This window comes from Colletes gigas, unplaced genomic scaffold (genome assembly GCF_013123115.1).
Source record: "Colletes gigas isolate AHSC1104 unplaced genomic scaffold, ASM1312311v1 Colletes_gigas_Sc00001, whole genome shotgun sequence".
NCBI lineage: Eukaryota > Metazoa > Arthropoda > Insecta > Hymenoptera > Colletidae > Colletes > Colletes gigas.
In genome coordinates this window covers 2,279,957-2,298,131 of record NW_025106630.1, presented here as the reverse complement: position 1 = coordinate 2,298,131, position 18,175 = coordinate 2,279,957, and the positions used below count along the sequence as shown (strand labels likewise).

The window sequence follows — 18,175 nt, the reverse complement described above, 5'->3', positions numbered from 1 at the left end:
TCGAAGACGCAGCTTGACAAAACGAGGTTCTCCTTGAAATGATATCGTAACGGTGTCTTTGCAACTAAGCGTGCAAACTGCGTTACCTAGGATTAAAACCAGCACGGACGCCTACCGTGGATCGTGGAATTTTATTTACAATATTTTTACAAACCTTCCTCGCCACGGTACAAACGATTTTTACACAACGTGTATTTTTCACAGCGGCGGAGCGTAAATGCGAAAACTTGTTATAGAAAAAATAATTTTATCGAATATCTCTTTGCAAACTAAACAAATCTAACGTGAGAAGTACGTCTGAAATTTCGTAAAAATTCCAAGCCTTTCTATCACTAATAGTACCGAATCATTCGACCGTTCTGCGCATTTCCACTTCGCGAGTGTTAATGATCAGAGCAACCTTTTGTCAAATATTCCCTTAACATTTGGTTCCAATGGCAAGAATACACTCGTGCTCTCATCGGAAGTAGCAAAAGCACGACTCGGTAGGCAAACATGACAGTGACTCGCTCGAATTACCGAAACAAAGATCAGGGACCGTCGATCGAAGGAACAAGAAACAATATTTATAAATATACGCTGACCGTCGGCGTGTCTCGTAACAGCCCGTCCAATTTCTCTTCGCGTGCACGGTCCTTGACATTTTCTCTCGGTAATAATCGACGGCGCGTCGCGCGGATCACGGCGCCGTCCATCGCGAACGATGGGCCGCACCGCGATCGCGACGAAGCTGTACGCCGTCGATGCATCGCGTCTTCAGACAATACGAAAATACCAAAACGAACATTTCGGCCACCCTGGCGGACACGGGAGGGACTAGAAGACTTAGTAATAGCCGAAGCTGATGTCGTGTAACGGCGGTGCGACGCCCTGGGGCAGAGCATAGTCTCTAGCCAGCTGATCGAGGATGCCTCCGCTCTGGCTGCGGGGCTGGGGCTGGGAACGATGTTCCTGGACGGGCGCTGGACCGAACTGGGCCGGGCCCTGATTGTACAGCTGGGAAGGGGGCGACGGGTCGTCGCTCTGAAGGATCGGACTCTGTCTGGGGAAACCGGGTTGGGGGCCAGCGGGCGTGAAAATGGGAGGCTTGGACAAAGCCTGTTGTTGTCTGGGCGCCGATTGCGGAGCGTAGACAGCCTGGGTGTGGGATTGGGGCTGTTGGTAGGCTGGCTGATCGTACTGAACCTGCTGAAGAGGTGGTGGGCGAGCAACAGGGGCGACTCTTTGCGGAGCTGGCCTGGCTACCTGTTGTTGGTAGGCGTCCTGGTAGTTCAGAGCTTCCAGAGCTTCCTTGCTGGTAGTCTCGTCTTCTAGCGTCGGTGGTGCTACCGTGATACCCTCTCCAGCCGGCTGGAAACCGTACTGGTTCGCTCCGTACTCCACCACGCGGACCTTGCCAGTGTCGTCCACGAATCCGTATTTACCCTTCACGTCGCCCGTGGGCAGTTTCGTCTCGATTTTGAACGAGCCGTCCGCGCCCTCGAAGCCGTACGTGTACGAACCGTCCTCGTTGTGACGGTTTATCTGCTTCAGAATGGCCACCGGGGTCGGTTTAGGGGTCGTGGGGGCGGCCGATTGCCGCGATGATGCCGAATCCGACGCGTAACTTCGGGGCGTCGGGTGAGCTGGTCTAGGAGACTCGTATCCCGAGTACTCGTCGACGTAGTTGCCACCTGGTTGCTGGTATTGCTGCGCCGATACTGCGAGTATGGCGGCTACCACTAATAATACCTGCAGCAGAGGAAAGTGCAGTGTTAATTATACGAAGAATAGACCAGGGATATACTATGTGCGAAGAATTATTAAGAATATTTGACATTAATCAGTAGGAAACATGGTTGATGGATAGTTTTCTAATCGAGCTGTAATAGAGAATGGGTTGAAACGTTTGAATATGTTCCAAAGTGTCGATCGCTGAGACGAAAATTGCCAGCGTCGTCGTTTCCGATCGTTTCTGCTGAATAATTTTGAACCGTTTGCTCGTAAAGCTGGCCGGTCGCAAATAGTAGGGTTCCTTCCACTTCCGTAGTTTCTTTCTTAGGAAAGTAGATGACTTTTCGCGGAAAAGTCGCGATGTACAATTAAATTCGCGCTTCAAAGAATCTTGTCAAAGTAATATATTATTAATAATCGAGGAATAATTTGAATACGTCGTATCAACAGGAAACAAATTTATATCAGTCTTTAACCTCTAACGATCCAGAAGTATTTCGAGTTTACTTAGAACAAAAACAAATTTATAATAATAACCATACGACCTAAGTTAAGTTAATTTCTTATTGGCCTATAACTAGTAATTCTTTCGTCGGTTGCGCAACGCTGTAGCTGAAAGTTTTATCAAAATTCTTTGTACGATGCTTGGATCTCGTGATTTATGGCCGTTCGCGGCACGCAGACCGCCGCTAAAAACGTTAGACGGTTAATCGTCGTGCGGTCAGCGTCGTGTAAAGTGTTAATCTCAGACTTCATAAAACGTAATTGCTCGCAGAAAGGTCCGAGAGCAGTGATGCATGACCCTCCGCGTTACCAGAGCCTTAACCGCCAGACGTGACTTTATTACATCGCGTCGAGGCAGATAACCGCACTCGAAGGATACCGGATTCTTGATCGTGACTCGCAGTACGCGGTAAAAGTCTCGACGCCACGGGGATATGTCACGCGAACGAGTATTATAAGGAGAAAGATCAGTTCTAGAAGAAACAGCCAGTATCAGGCTAGACAATTTAGTCAGCCTTCGTTAAATCTGCAACTAACAGACTCCCATTTTCTGTTGGAATTTAGAACACACGGAGCATTAAAGGACGTTACTCGCGTATTTTTTTATTGGCTAATATTCATGAAAAGTATTCTCAAAATTGTAGATGAAATACATACACAATTAATTATTTTACTAAATTTTATAAGCGATAATATTTTTTCTTGTATAATTTTTATTTATACATATTACTTCTTTTTGTATTAAAGGGGGTTTATCGTTTATAAATGAATAGTAACAGTAGTTAATTAAACACCTCGAAAGAAAGGGTTTGAATAAAAATTTCATTCGTAGGTGGCGCCACTGCAACCAATCGGGCATTTATAAGAGATCGACCCGCGCCATTTGTAATATGGTGAAGGTTTCGCTCGGACCTTGTCTTCTACATTTCCTTCAACCTCCATTACTTTCGATGCAAATATTTCATGCATTACTTTCAGGGTAATTTTCATTCCTTGAATATAAATTAAATAATTGTCGAATAAAATAAAAATGCATAATATTTTCCAATACTCTATCAATATAGTTTGTCCAGGACGTTCCTTACAAGCAAAAATTTCTCTGCAACGTCCACGTTCTACTTAGTCCGATCTTTCTTTCTCCTTACAAGCTGCTCGTTCGCGCGTTGACATACGTGTCCGTCTGAATCCGCCTGCGTAGATTACACGTGGTCAAAGACCGGACGAGTTATACCGGTTCGATCGGGCTTAGTTCCGGCCGAGTGGCCACCAGCGAGAAACGGTTTCTATCGCCACGCACGCTGACCGACATAATTCTCGAATATGTGTTCCTGTTTGTCGTAACTGATTATATAATTTCGTTTCTTCGAGCGAGCAGACGGCGGTGGAAAACGAGTCGTAACGCGCGCGTCGAGCGACTTTCATCGTTTTCGGGGCGGCGTTGGAAAGGCACGACGATCGCCGGGTTAAGTAACCAGGCCTTCGAGCACGCGACCAATAGTTGCACAACCGTAATCGTAATTCGTTTACGGCGTTTTCACGGGCAGATAACGATCTTTGTGGAAACCGCGAGGAACTCGATACACGGGGTCGCGTGCAGGATTTCTCCGCGTCGCGTCGAGACCGCAATCGCGTCGGTCAGGGTAACACGTTTAACCCGTAACTTCCAGAACGGAATCGCCGAAATTACTCTCGTGATAACCCGCGGCGGCCGTGTCGAGAGCCGCTGCGTTACGAGATCCAATCGCGATAGTACCAAAATGCACAAATCACAAGCACAACAGTCCCGTCACGACCAGAAACGATCACATCACACGCGAGACCACGTTTTCCAAACCGTGTACGATCGAATCCGTCGATGATCGACGACGACGGCGCTGGCGATTTAACGCGATCGCGGCAGAAGGATGATTTAAGATTTATCGAAGTCGATGAAAATTTTAGGATCGAGAATGAGAACGATGACGATGATGGCGCACTGAATACGTACCGTCGCGACGGTGTGCATTGTGTTCCAGGTGGTGGTTGTGTTAGTGTGTGTGAATGTAAGTAGGCAGCGAGGCTAGAGTACCAGCGGTTGCTCGAACTGAGGCCCTCATATACCTTACTGGGGTCCCCCGTTCCTACCCCCCTCTTGTCCTCTACGCTCCTGTTAGCTCTGGGGGACTTTCACTATCTATTCGACTCCTGTATATACGGCCGCCTTGTCTTGTTACAGCACCTTATATCCCCTAAATATTCCCCACCAGACTGCCCCGGTTTCTCGAGAATCTGGAAAACCGATTGCAGGCAGTTGGACCGACGAACGACTTTGACGCCGCGTTTAATCGGCCAAATGAGACTCGCATTCCTGCGTGTCTCGAGCACGGCTGGGACTATTAGAATAATTTAATATTACAGCATTTAATGATATGAATTTTTTTGGCGATACCACGTCGACCGTTTGCGGTTTCGAACAGTTTTGATCGAATATCATTAACACGTTGACTGCAAGACCAAAAATGTCATATTTTTTTTCCGAGAAATTTTGATTTTGGACAATTGCAAACTACGTAAATTGAATTTGTCTTAGTAATTATAATTCTGTTCAAATTTATTTTCTTTAACATTTCAGATTTTAGAATTAATTGTTTTAGTTCCAAAGTGAAAAGTCTTGTTACCTATGTATGGATCACGCGGCAGTCGAAGTGTTAATATTCGAGAATCTGTGTGTTATTATTTGAATATTCAAGTATTTGAATTAAATTAGTGATTTTAAAAAATTTGAAACAGGACGGTGAATTTAAATAACTTGATTTATAGGCCACATCACACTATGTCAACGTTTAGGAAAGTATGATAAGCTTAGAGAACTTGGTAGGGGAATGTACTATATTATTCGATCATACTAACAAGTGTAAATTGTAGAACTAATTCAACTCCTTATTTACGATTCTTTATATGTAACACGAATGCGACATATATACGTGTGATTTACATTATGGATGACTCTATGATCATCCTGAGCCTCAGGCTATTCATAAATCTTCGAGATAAAAAATGGACACCGTGTCTTATCCTTATAATTTAGAAGAGTGTGTTACAATTTAGAAGAATATTAGTTTATAATTTAGAATACGCATAATGTCCATTCCTTTAATTTCGACTTATATTTCATTATACGTCGTAAGTATTATTTTTGTATATTCGAGAAATATAATTGCAATTTTGGAGCAATAGTTTTGTAAAGTAATTATTTTTTTTTACAATGATTTTTGCATTACCATTCCATCTTTTCTTCATAAATCTTTTAAATCGATTCTATAGTGTTTGCTCGATATAACCAAATAATTTCCTTTTCCCCTATCAAATTTGTTCTTTATACTTGCATAAACAAAGGGTAGAATTTATCCAGATACTCGCCATTCAAAATTCTCGAATATATTAAATAGTTATCGAATAAAATTGTTTTGTACGGTACTCAAATCGTTAACTATTCGAATTATATTTACCATATATATTTGAGTCACAGAAAAGATTCTTCTGTTGGAACGGCGGGAGAAGACTCCGAAATTGCTACAGATTTTCGATCCCGGGTCTTGATAAGGAAAGCAAGCGTGCGAAGGCGGTGGATTTCATTGCGAAACGCGTTCGCAATACCTTTTTTCGAGCTCTTCTCGACGCAACGAAATCGCCGGGTTCGCGGTTATTACGTAAGCGATTATGGCGTTGAAACGTTTTGCGTCCGTCGACTGTTGTGGGTGGCAGGCGATGAAAAATGTTTCGGGCGTCCAGCGCGTTTTTGATCGAGAGAATGGATCAAATTTGTCTTCGTGTCCTCTTGTATTACCGTTACCGTAACTAATATATAGCACGCGTTGCCTGGCAGGTTGTTCCAGTTTCTCGTGACACTTGAAAATCATTCTTAAGTTCCCGATTGGACTAACGATCTAGCGCTGACAAATTTTTATTGTCTGCCTTAAACCTTTCACTGTATGCTCGATGCTTACATGTTCGGTCGCCATATCTGTCTCATTACTGCTTGCACGATTCTATCCGTTTTAAATCCTCTCTTTCGAGCGCGAGAGAGTTTAATATAATTGTTGATTTCAAAAATAGACACCAACTTACTATCACAATATGTAATTGCAATTTAATAGAGATTAACAAATACAAAAGTAAAGGGAAATTTCTTGGACATTTCGGGTTTTATTTAACTAATATTATTGTATTTCATACTAGTTATTTCATTTTTATTTTATAGTCTTGAAGGTTAGCAACTATGGTCGAAATTTGGCACGAGAAATAAAGATTTATCGACTGAATTTACACCGAAACATTAAGGAAGAATATAAATTATACCTCATCATTTATTTATAACAATATTAATTATGGAAGATGTATGATAGGAATGATTAATAACACGAGAACGTATGTAGCCGAAAAAACGTGCGAAACTGTTCTGCAAACGAGCTCAAAGGTGAAATTATTATGTAAAAGTAGCGATCCAGATAATGGGGTCACGCAAGAGAAATTATACATATAGACATTGAACGAAATAATTTAATGAATATACTCGCTTTTACCGCGTACGCTCGCGCCAAAATTTATTCTCGTTTTTACTATTTCCAGCTTGTCCAGTAGTCGGTGAAAAATATTCCACCGCAAGCCGTCTGAAATTTCCACTCAAGAATTTGTTTTAGGTGATGTAGGGTTAGTAACTTAACGAGTTTTGCAACTCCAGTTACACACACGCGCACATTCAAAGAATTAATCTGCATAAAGAAAAAGAAAGATAAGCGTCGAAGAATTGGACAAAAATACATTTTTAAAACAAGTGTAGAATTTCATTCAAATTGCATTTGTTTCATTTATTTCAATATTCTCAACCCTTTCAGACTTGACAGTAACATATATTTTCATGATATCCTTAATTTTATGATATATATTTCAGAAAATTGTTTGCATAAAAACGAAACGAAAAAAATTAAAATTTGTCCAGAACTGATTGAAAAATCAACTGGTGAAATTCAGTAGTAAATTGGTTCTAATTTCCAGGTGTGAAAGGGTTAAACACGAACGATTCAAAAGTTTAGTAGAGCAACGCGATATCTCCTCGGACTTAGCGTGTCAGAGACTTAGAACAAAAAGAACGAATACATACAAAGTTCCCGTTGCTTCGTATCAATATACGTGTTGCAGGTAATAATTATTTGTCCTTCAGCTTTGTGTCGGTGAAAAAGTTTCAAAGTTCAAATGTCAGACTTGAACTACCGTTACAAGCACTGTTGCATATGTTTAATCACCTTGCAGCTAACTCGTGGCTATCCTTTTCGTAGAGAAATTGTGCTCAAAGAATAATGACTCCCGTAAACATTAAACAACATTTTGAGTAAGTTGATCGATCAATCGAAAAGATTTCAATTTTACACTCAGAGTTACTATCTGCGAATGAATTTAATTAGATTCTCTAAACTGGTTATAGTGAGGGTTTATGCATTAAAGAGTTTATCTTGTAATCAATTAATAATTGACCAACGTATTCACAACTTTCTAATAACTATTGCTATACTTCCACACTGTTCTAACAGTGTTTTGTATACAACGCAATCTATTAGATGAATTTTCCTGTAAACGGACAGGTTACTTTGACGGTTCATTAGATACCAGTTATACATTTATGGAGTAGAATGAGACAGAACAAACCAGACAGCACGCGCCAAATCTCTAATTATACCACTGTCTGTGTCTTAAACAGATTTTACTTTCAATGATGTAAGTATAATCGTTCCAATTAAGTCACGTTTATATAATTAGTTCAATACTTGGAATTGTCACCAACTACGAAAACATATTTTCAGTTTCTCTAAAATTGAATATTTCCAGACAGACAATTTTCCAATTAGATCAGTAATTTATCTCGATTTGTTGTATCATTCATAACGAACAAATTATAATAAATTAAAATACACTCTGCATCTAGTTACAAATATTGATACTATCTGAGTGAATTTATTATACTCGCATAATGCAGGAATTGTAAAAATATTTCAATTAATAAAACTCAACAAAGTTCCACAGTTGAAACGTATAAAAAGTTATAAATATTATACAGAGTGTCCCGTTTTAATTTTCCAATGCTATATTAAATAAAATTTGTTCGAACTCCATAGAATTGTAACTCTTTCCCCCAGAAGTTCCACTTTGTGAAGTTACCGTTCTTCGTAACTCGTTTCCTTCGTTTTTCAAGCAAATCTTGTATGGCGATGTCGGATACGTCTGTAAAAATAGCGGGGCGTGGTCTCGAACGATCGACTTTTACGTTTGCTCGTGGAATTCGAGTGAAAATCTGCAGCGAGTACGCTGAGAAGGGATAAGGAGAGCATCGATTCCTTTGCTTGTCACCTTGAAACTGACCGAACGCAAGGCTGAACCGCGATTCGCTAAAACGGAGCCCGACCTTTGGAAACGCGCCGAGCATTCGACGTTTTCACTTGGCTTTTACGAAACGCGCAGCTGACTCCGCGTCTGCTGCGAAATTAGCGGGGGATCGAGGTTTTGTAACTTTCTATTGGCATATTATTTGTAGCTGGTCAAGAGTTTGTCTCTCGGGGTCTTGCTTCCGTAACTTTCTTCAAATACAGGGTGTCCCGTAGCATGTGGGGCCCACTTTAGAGAATGGATTCTACATAAGAAAACAATAACAAAAGTTCGTATAAACATGGATCCTATTTTACTTCATATTCAAGTTATTTCTTCTTGAACACATTGTACCTTCACAGTACGTGTTCAAAATGGCCTCCTTGTATCAATAATTTTTAAATTGTACGTTCGTTGCCTATACAGGATGCATACAGGGTGTCTCGTTTACCTTGAGAACTTTAATCCTCTGAGAAAGATCATTGTATAGTTCTACGTGACCAACTGTAATCGGATGTTACAGGTATCGAGTGCTTATAAGAAAGTTTAATTATTGTAGAAGTATGTGCTGTAGAAAAGAAAAAGTGGACACGGTACTTGTTTATGACCAGACTGGAAGAAACATGATTCTAACTTAAATGTCCCGTCATTCTCAAGGTTGTTACAAGGTAATGATTTCATTGGTCTTTGAAATGATTTTCACAGTGGTCTTTATTATTTTTTTTTTTCATTTTCACTCAGTTACTTGTAGTAATATTGTAGATGTTCCAGGACTCTTGTGATTTAATTTTTCAGAACTAAAATCAGTGTATTATCGATGAATTATCTTTGCACTAACAATATGAAAAATTACGTTGTTAGCAAAATTAATACTTCGCATAAATTAGTGATGGATGAAATATAATCTAATTACATTTACGACGATTACTTTTGTATGAAGTAATTGCACTGTAATTTCGCGATGATTATCGTGCAATTGTTGTGTAATCATATTCGTAAATCATTAGACCGCGTAATTACTCTGTAATTACAGAAAAAGGCGCACTGGAATCAATCATGTTAATGGAATAACATGTAAAAGTCGAACTTTTCATTAGTACCGATGCAATTACTGTCAAATTCGAGTCTTTAAATTATCAAAACCACTAATACTTTTAGGAGATTTTAATAGCCATAGTAAGCCATAGGATTATCGATTGCCAGAGATAGGATTGACAAAGAAGGAAATATTATATCAAAGATAACTCAATTTAACTACTTACGTTAATATCGTATCAGGAAAAAGTATATCTCAGTTTTTCGAAAGCATTGGAATGATTTACGATGATTGGAAAACTGTGTTAAATACTATAATTTACAGCGTGTAATATCTTTATATCATTTCTTACTGCGGTTTTACTGTATCATTAATGACTATGTCAACATAATTGACATTTAGCATCGTTAAAAAGGAAGGGTAGGCAGAATATTTGTCTATGGAAACTCTAACTCTTAAATCGTTAAGTTTAGGGCATAAGTACCTCAATACTTTTTTGTACTTTTTTACATAAAAATCTATAACATTACAGTTCTAAGAAGGAAAAATAAGAAGGCACAGTTCTAAGAAGGAAAAATAAGAAGACACAGTTCAAAGAAGGAAAAATAAGAAGAAGTTCGCAAAGGTAAATATGGCGGCTTTTGCCCTCTTAAAAGTCCGATGATCGCTGATTCTTGCAACAAAGATCGGCCTCCATTGTAATTCCCACGCGAATTTCATGCATGACCCACTTGAAACCATTCACGGCTCTCATATTAATTATAACAACGTACGATTCTATTACGTGGCTGGAACGGACGTAGAAATAATTGCTGGACTCTTAGAAATGACAATCTTTGCCTCCTCCTGATGTAACAGGATTGCGTCTTCAAGGTTCGCCGGATGATTCTATTCGATGCATTACTCCACGGGGCGTGTACCTCGCGATTAAGGGTCATAACAATTAGCCGCCAACGACCCACATTAGAGCTTCGCCCAACGCCGTTTCGTTGATGATCCGCTTTTATGGTGTGGTCTCAATGCCAATCGGTGAAAGGGATGTTGGACGGTTAATTTTGTGTGTCCATCAAGAAGCAATCGTGCCGCCATACCCTTCGACCTTCTTCGGAGAGTACAAATACGCAACCAGTTGCTTTCTCATTAACGTTCAATCATTTTTTTTACCGTTTGTGTGCGCAATCTACCAAACAATGATATTTAACGCTACCCACGAGCCTTTTTAATGACACGAGCGTGGGAATATCCAAGGGTGCAACACAATGTTACTAGTCGATCACGAAATCTCTACGGTAAATTTTTCGAAGCGAATAAATTATCACGTAATACCACACAGAAACGATCTCTCGGCTCTAGCTTTCTTAAAATCAATTTACAGAAATATAGTCATAGCCAATAAATACGAGTATTTCCGAGCATATGGTTTAAATCCTGTCGTCGTAAATAATATTATCTGTGCCAATATTAGAATAGATTCGTCGAAAATAGAATCGCGCGGGGGTATATCGAATCTTTTCGGTTTCTCAATAACCAGTTTCGAATGTGATTTGGAGCGGAAACATTACGAGTGATTCAGAGGCTTCCGGTAGAATCCGAGAGAAAGATCAGACTGTTCTAGAGAACCGTAGAACGATATGACTTGTTGGAAGGTATGCAAGGTCAGCCCGAACTGCAAACTCTTGCCTTTCACGTGTCACTGTCTTCGGAAATGCACACAGAGCCACGTCACGAGTTAACATTCAATTTGAGGCCTCTCGTGGAATTAAATCGAACGCGCGATACATTTTTCCCCCCGTCGCTATCGTTGGCAATTTCCATAATTAATTTAACTTTCAGAGACGTCGAAGACATTGGCAGTGACTCGATCGCATTGGAAACTGTCCAATCAGGAACTGTAGCTTGCAGAGCATCTACTTTGCATCCACGATAACGGGCGTCACTTGAATAATTAATGAAATCGGTGGCATGCTTCATTGGTTCGTAGTTCGTTCTGTAAATATTACCATCAGAAATTGAACGTCGAAAAATCGCATACAGTATTTCAGTTTGATTTATAAGCGAGCAAATTATTGCAACGGAGATAATTTTCGGGTGTATGTTTTTAGAAAAGATAATTTATCACGACAAAGAGAATTCTGGGAGTTCAAGGATGCGTGAAATCGAAGGAAAAAATTCGATCGCTGTTTCGCCACCGCATTGTGATTTTCGATAAACATTCAGACGTTTCGAACGCGTTCCTTGAAATATTGCCACCGATTTCACAACCCTCAGCTGTTTCTAATACGTTTCAGTGCCACGGTGGGAAAAAAGTTGTACCGCGCGAATATAAATGCATTATACTTTTTAATCGAGCCATGTAAAATCGAGTTTCCTTCTATGGAAGTCGGATCGGTATTATCTTGACATGTCAAAGGAATTCTGTAACAATTTTTTTTACCGTCCCCGCGTCGATCTTGTTTTCACTGGCATTCTTTTTAGCGGGCACAGCATTCTCTAATTGAACATACTCCACTTTCTAGTTCTATGTAACAATTCGAAACGTTGTTACATCTACGCGAGGCCAACAACGAGATCACGTTAGTTCGGCCCAAATTGGAAGCGTTATTGCTACAACGTGATTGAACTGTGTTGCACCCGGGATTGGGAAATACTTCTTTCTCTCCGTTAATTTTTTCTTCGCACGTCGCGATAGAAAGCATAACCGTTATATGCAACGAAACTTTATGAAAGCTCGTCCAAAAATTAAGCATACGCTTCAATGTCACCTTATAGATTAGTTTGAATGACGTTTGTTTTACATCTAAGAACAAGAAAAGAAAACGTTTCTATATCGTTTATCCACGACCTTTAGTTAAAATTAGCTCTTGAATTTCACCGATGTTACATTTACAAATAGAGACGTCTAAATATATTTTCTCGACTCTTTTTAAATATTAAAAGAAGGAAATAAGAAAACGTTGCGTGTCTTGGAGTAGCTAGCTAGGAAAACGCGAGAGGAAAGTGGTTATGAACGTCAAAACCTTTGTGCATTTATGAAACGAAAAGATGGTAGGACAGATTCTCGTGTGAATGGACGCACGAACCGGATAGATTATTTCTCCAACATGAGAAACGTCCATGAACGTACCGTCCTATCTTCGCGACCCAACAATTGCTGCCCATTATCTATGGAAGGCCACAGTATGCGAATTCTTAATCACGCGATTAATCCACCGGCGATACTCTTATGACAATACAGTCGCTGCACTTGTTTCCATTTTTTAGTCTCTCACGTCCCGAGTTTCACGGACATCTTGATGGAGGGTTGCTGTGTGAAAATATTTGCGTAATTAAACGAGAGAAACAGCGAACACGTGCGAAAATTTGATCCCTATCGGTGATTTTTAATGGATAAACTTATGATTTGATTAAATGTGAATATGAACTTTTAACGAGAAGACGTTCCCTTCCTTTTCGGGTAATGAGAAAGCGTAATTAAATTCGTTGCTACGTTAGTAAACATGTACAGTGCCGAGAGAGGGAAAACATCTTTTTTAATCATCGTTTTATTAATCAATAATAAACTACTAATAAATAGTTTCTCGTATCCCTTATACAATTTAAAAATTCACAGTTACATATATTTCCTATTAAATAATTTATTCTTCATCCGACAGCATAACTCAGGTCTCAATTTAATTTAAATCGTTTTAGTTTTTGCATCGTATAGAGCTCGGTATCAAACAACGCCGCGATATATTATGAATGATGTTTAATCAACGTTGAGATAAGCGTTTTAATGACACAGTGGTAATAAAAGATGAAAGTCTTGCGTGTGTATTACGCGAGTAAAGGAAAGCAAGTTCTCTATCGATATCTGGCTCGATAGACCGTCGTACCACGCCTTGCATCAGAATGTCACGAGAGTGAACGCGGAATCACGAAATTGCGTACGAGTATATCGATGAAACACGTATCGGCGTTTAGGAAATAAAACTAGCTTTCCGTCACAGTAGATAAACTATTTTTACTTTTCGCAGACTGGATTCGCGCATTTTCTTGCCGCAGTCCTTACTTCGACATCTACGATTCTTTTTCAACGCGAGACTTCTTATCACGTTACTGCATAACTTTCAGTTAGATAATGCATAGGAGCTAGTTTAATTTCTTTTGTTCTTCTTCAAGTTGCTACGTAACCACGAGCAAGTCAGTAAATAAACGTTACAACAGAGTTAAAGTTTAAATCCAGTATTTCTTAAACGTTCACCCAGTATATGCAAGTGTCCTATTTATATTGGATAACATTTTTATTTATTGAGTAATTATAGCTGATATTTAAACTGGCAAGTATTTGCCTTTCTTTTTTGTTTGAACTTTTACTTTTCATACAATTTGTTCTTAATTTCTACTTGATGTATATTTGGAATACTAATATTTACAATATACACGCGACAAAACTCTCGCGTAAAAGTAATTGTTCCGCTGGTTGAAGCTCCAAAATGAGGGAAAGGCTTCTTAAATATAATTATGAAACTTAATAACGCGCACTTTTAAAGCGTCGTTTTCTTTAACGACACCCAAATTCCATTCCTTATCGGACTACGCGACAAAGGTGACCGAAACTCCGTGCAAGAATCCGCGATAACGCAGCCAATTAAGAAACCGTTGCACGAGACAAGATCAACTCGCTTTCCTTTTCGAATTGCGCAACGCGTGCGTGCGAAAAAAAAGAATCGTATTATTCCAGAAAACCACCAGTCGCAAATTTAAATTTCTCGCCGGGGATTTCTGCAGACAGATACAAAGAGTGCCTCTTGACTGATATTTACGACCGTGAAATAAATACGTCTTTCCGCTCGTAAAATCCGTTCTCGCGATAGCAATACTATTAATTTGTTAGTTTATGCATTTGTACAGTGAAATAAAATTTTGGAAAAATTTTATTCACTAAATCTGAATTCCATCTGTGGGCATTCTCTTTGGTTCTCAAGTATGCACGCAATAAAAAATTATTTTAATGTGTGCAAGTCTTCGAGTTTTCGTAAAATAGAATTTTGCAGAACGGACCATGGACCAAAATATTTATTTAACACATTAACTGTGACGTTACTCACATAGGGGTGATTGGATGTTAAAGAAAATAATAAGTATAATATAAGTTTGATCTGGCAATCAACGTGTTAAATATACTAAAAGATACTTTTTGATAAAGATTTATCGAAATAATTTGATGCATTGAATATGGATCCCATTAAATATACGTAGGATGAAACTATTGACCGAATCGGTGTGAACGGGCTGCAACGAATTCTATTATAGTCAGACAGTTTCATTGTTCTTTAAAGCCACGATCGTAAGTGGTGTAGGTAGTTCAGCGATCTCGTGTCGTTCGGAACAATGTTCGACATCCACCGTCGGAGACAACACGGATAATATTTATTCCTCAAAGTTCACGTTGTAAAAAGGCTGCTCCACGCTGGGTATTCAAATTCGAGATAAAGAACAGAACGTCGACCGCGTCGTAAGTTCGGTAAAGGGCATCAGGATACGCTTCCAAGCGGGCCGATCGAGAAGTAGATCGGCTAGATCGAGAAGCCCGAAGCGAGGGCACGTATATTGTGAAAGGTGGGCATGGGCGGTGGTCCGTGGCAGTCTCCACGTATCAGGTATGCGTAACGTGCATGTCCGCGGACAGTTCAGGATCAGAATAAAAGGTTGGAGCAAGAAGGCAGCCAACGGTTCCTGTTATACCCACATACTGGCATCAGGAATAGTCTCGATCGTGCACGTTGACGCCAGTCACCGACCGGGATCGCATTTTCGCGAACAAAGGAAATCGACGAGTCTGAAGGTTGGGTTATCTGGGGAAGGCTGAGTGAGTTACGTGGAAGGTTGCATTACGTGGGCAAAGAAACAGACTTTTAACGATATCCTGGTTTGACGATCTACCGGCTCAAAGTTACTTGTTTTGACATTTTCTTTATAACGATTACACTTTTCACATTTTCGGTACGTCTTCTGAAATTTGTTTTGACTTTCGTTGAATGTGTAAATAATTTATTTTATAATGTGGTTTTAGGTAATCTTTTCATTTCGTTAGAATTTGCAGGTTGTAGAAAAATTATCGAACCTTGCGTGTTATGTTTGCTCAGTTATTGGATACCTCTACTTCTTTCATGCTTTACGTAGCTCTTGCTTGCCCGTAGGAACGTATGATACTCTATCGATGTTTCTTTGTGTTTTATTTGAAATATTTATTCTTTGAACACTATCTCCTATTACTTTTGCATACTGAATAATTAGAGAATGGCTGTATTTAAATAAATATATATGATTTCTTGAAAGAAAGTGCAGTTGCATGTTCTTGGCGCATGATTGCGCTTGCGAAGAGAACATTATGCAATTATGAATAACAGTTAAGATAATATTGGATTGTGCGACTAGAAAGACAAAGTATCTCCAAAGGTTGTTAAATGGGAACTGGAAATCTGACATGCTGTTTCCTGCTAGTCACGTAATCAAATATTATCTTAACCGTAATTCATTATTTCTATTTAAACATTCCATATTCTTCAACAAGTATTAATCACGTATATGGACTATCGATTAGTATCTTGCAAATGTTTCGTAATCTACGTATACAGGGTGATTATGGAAATTAGCACGAGCTGTAGCAGTTTTTTAAGCGATTATCCAAACAATCAATATAAAAACAATTTATATTTTGGATAAAATAGAATAGAACAGCCATTAAATACATTCGTTACTAATATTACATTAAAGAAAATAAGAAAAAATACACATGTTCGATAATTAAATGATTTTAATCGAACAAACTCGAGATCAAGCAACTATAAATATGTCCCTGTTTCGCGTATTTCGATAAATTCGAATGAAAACGTTCGAGCGGAAGTACCGCTTTCACATCGCTATGAAATATTACCGAAGTATGCACCATGCAGTGTGCGAGTCGACGTTTCCAGCTTAAGAAAATTTGCTCTTACTATGTCAGGCTATTTTTTAAACTACATGCTACGTGCAGTCGATATTAGAACGAATGGAGATTCGAATCTTTGGGAGAAACTTGAGAAGCGTCCGACGAGGAACGAGTGTAAGGAAAAGAAAGTTAAACTGCCATGAATTTCACGTTCAAACACTGTTCTTTAACAATTTCATAACTCTCGGAAAACGGCTGCTTGGGTTAACGTTGATTGCAGAGGTACGTTGAAATCTAATCGAATTAGACATCAAAATATTCGCGGTTGCAATTAACACAACTAGCAATTTTGCATTCCATCGCTTACGATCAACACACAGTAATGGTTCTTAAAATTAACCCCAGACGTGATTCGAAAGTTGAACAATCCAACCCCGAAGCAATGTTCATATTAAAAATCATTATTATATAAAGCGTTAATTTTGCAACTTTTTATTATGCATCGTCACTGGCAGTATTACAGTAGAGTGGATCGATACTTTATATCATTTTCGAGAATGTTCCTGGCAATGTTACGTAATAAAATTCGAGTTGAGAATTTTCTCCAAGTAAAAATTTCAAAGTCTAACTGGACTGGATACAAAGTTGCAGTGGACGGTGTCTGTACGAGTGAAAATACGATCAGTGAACTCCTTGCAGGAGTATAGTTGAAAATTGGCCTAATACCAAGAGAGTTTATCCTTCCAGATGCTCGCCAGCGCGCGAAAATAAAAGCTTGCCCAGGTACGCAGTAAGGAAGTTTCACCTACAGGTGCCCCAGATAATTACACAATGCGTCTGATGGTCGAAGACTATGGATGAAATTCCTGGGTGTGGCGACGCAGCCTTCCTTGCCAGTGTAAAAAAAATAAACTGCAACGGTGCAACGCAGTTGCATGCCTATCGGTGGCGTCCGAGGCATTCGTACGACCAGACAAGGTCGTCCATTTTGGAAATCGCGCTGTGACCGAGGCGAGGCTTGCTTTTCATTCCTTATCATGCATCGTTGTTACGAGTTTATAGCCAGGAGAGTCGAGAGTGAGATCTCTTGATAAGTTAATTTTGTACTGCTAGTTGAAAAACATAGGGCTGCATTCGTTGGTCAATAACAATTTCTTAGCTTTGTTATTATGTTAGAGAGTTCACCTTTTATTGCAAGAAATAATTTCGTATGTTTGTTAGGAAGTTCTTCGATAATTTCTTATCTTTGTTAGCAAGCGGGAAAGCTCATCGTTTATTTAATTAAACAACGTTTTGAAGTTAAAAAACGAGAAAGAATAACGCAAGAATCACGCATATTAATTACTAAACGGTGTTGTCGGAGCTACGTACTCCAATAAACAAAACAACTATCACCACACTCTTCCATAAATACTTTATTACGCGCTACATTAAATTACCACAAAAACAATGCAGATAGTACATAAAATTAGTGTTTCTACTATACTAACGCGTGTAACATTTGTAACAGCATCTCTTCTCGCCTACAAACATTCGTGGTGATCGTAAAAATTCTTCTACGAAATTCCAAGCCTATTATTACATTATCGAGTCACCGATTATTAATTTCCCTA

The 18,175-nt window shown here is 39.3% G+C and overlaps 1 protein-coding gene across 1 annotated transcript; it reads right to left on the bottom strand.

Moving 5' to 3' along the window:
• Positions 1-825: 825 nt before the first annotated feature.
• Positions 826-4,222, bottom strand: LOC122394794. Its single transcript, XM_043391934.1, has 2 exons — positions 4,205-4,222; positions 826-1,731 (listed from the first exon to the last, which is right to left on the bottom strand). Exons 1-2 carry the CDS (start codon positions 4,220-4,222, stop codon positions 826-828), a joined length of 924 nt encoding a protein of 307 aa, XP_043247869.1.
• Between the last annotated feature and the right edge of the window lie 13,953 nt (positions 4,223-18,175).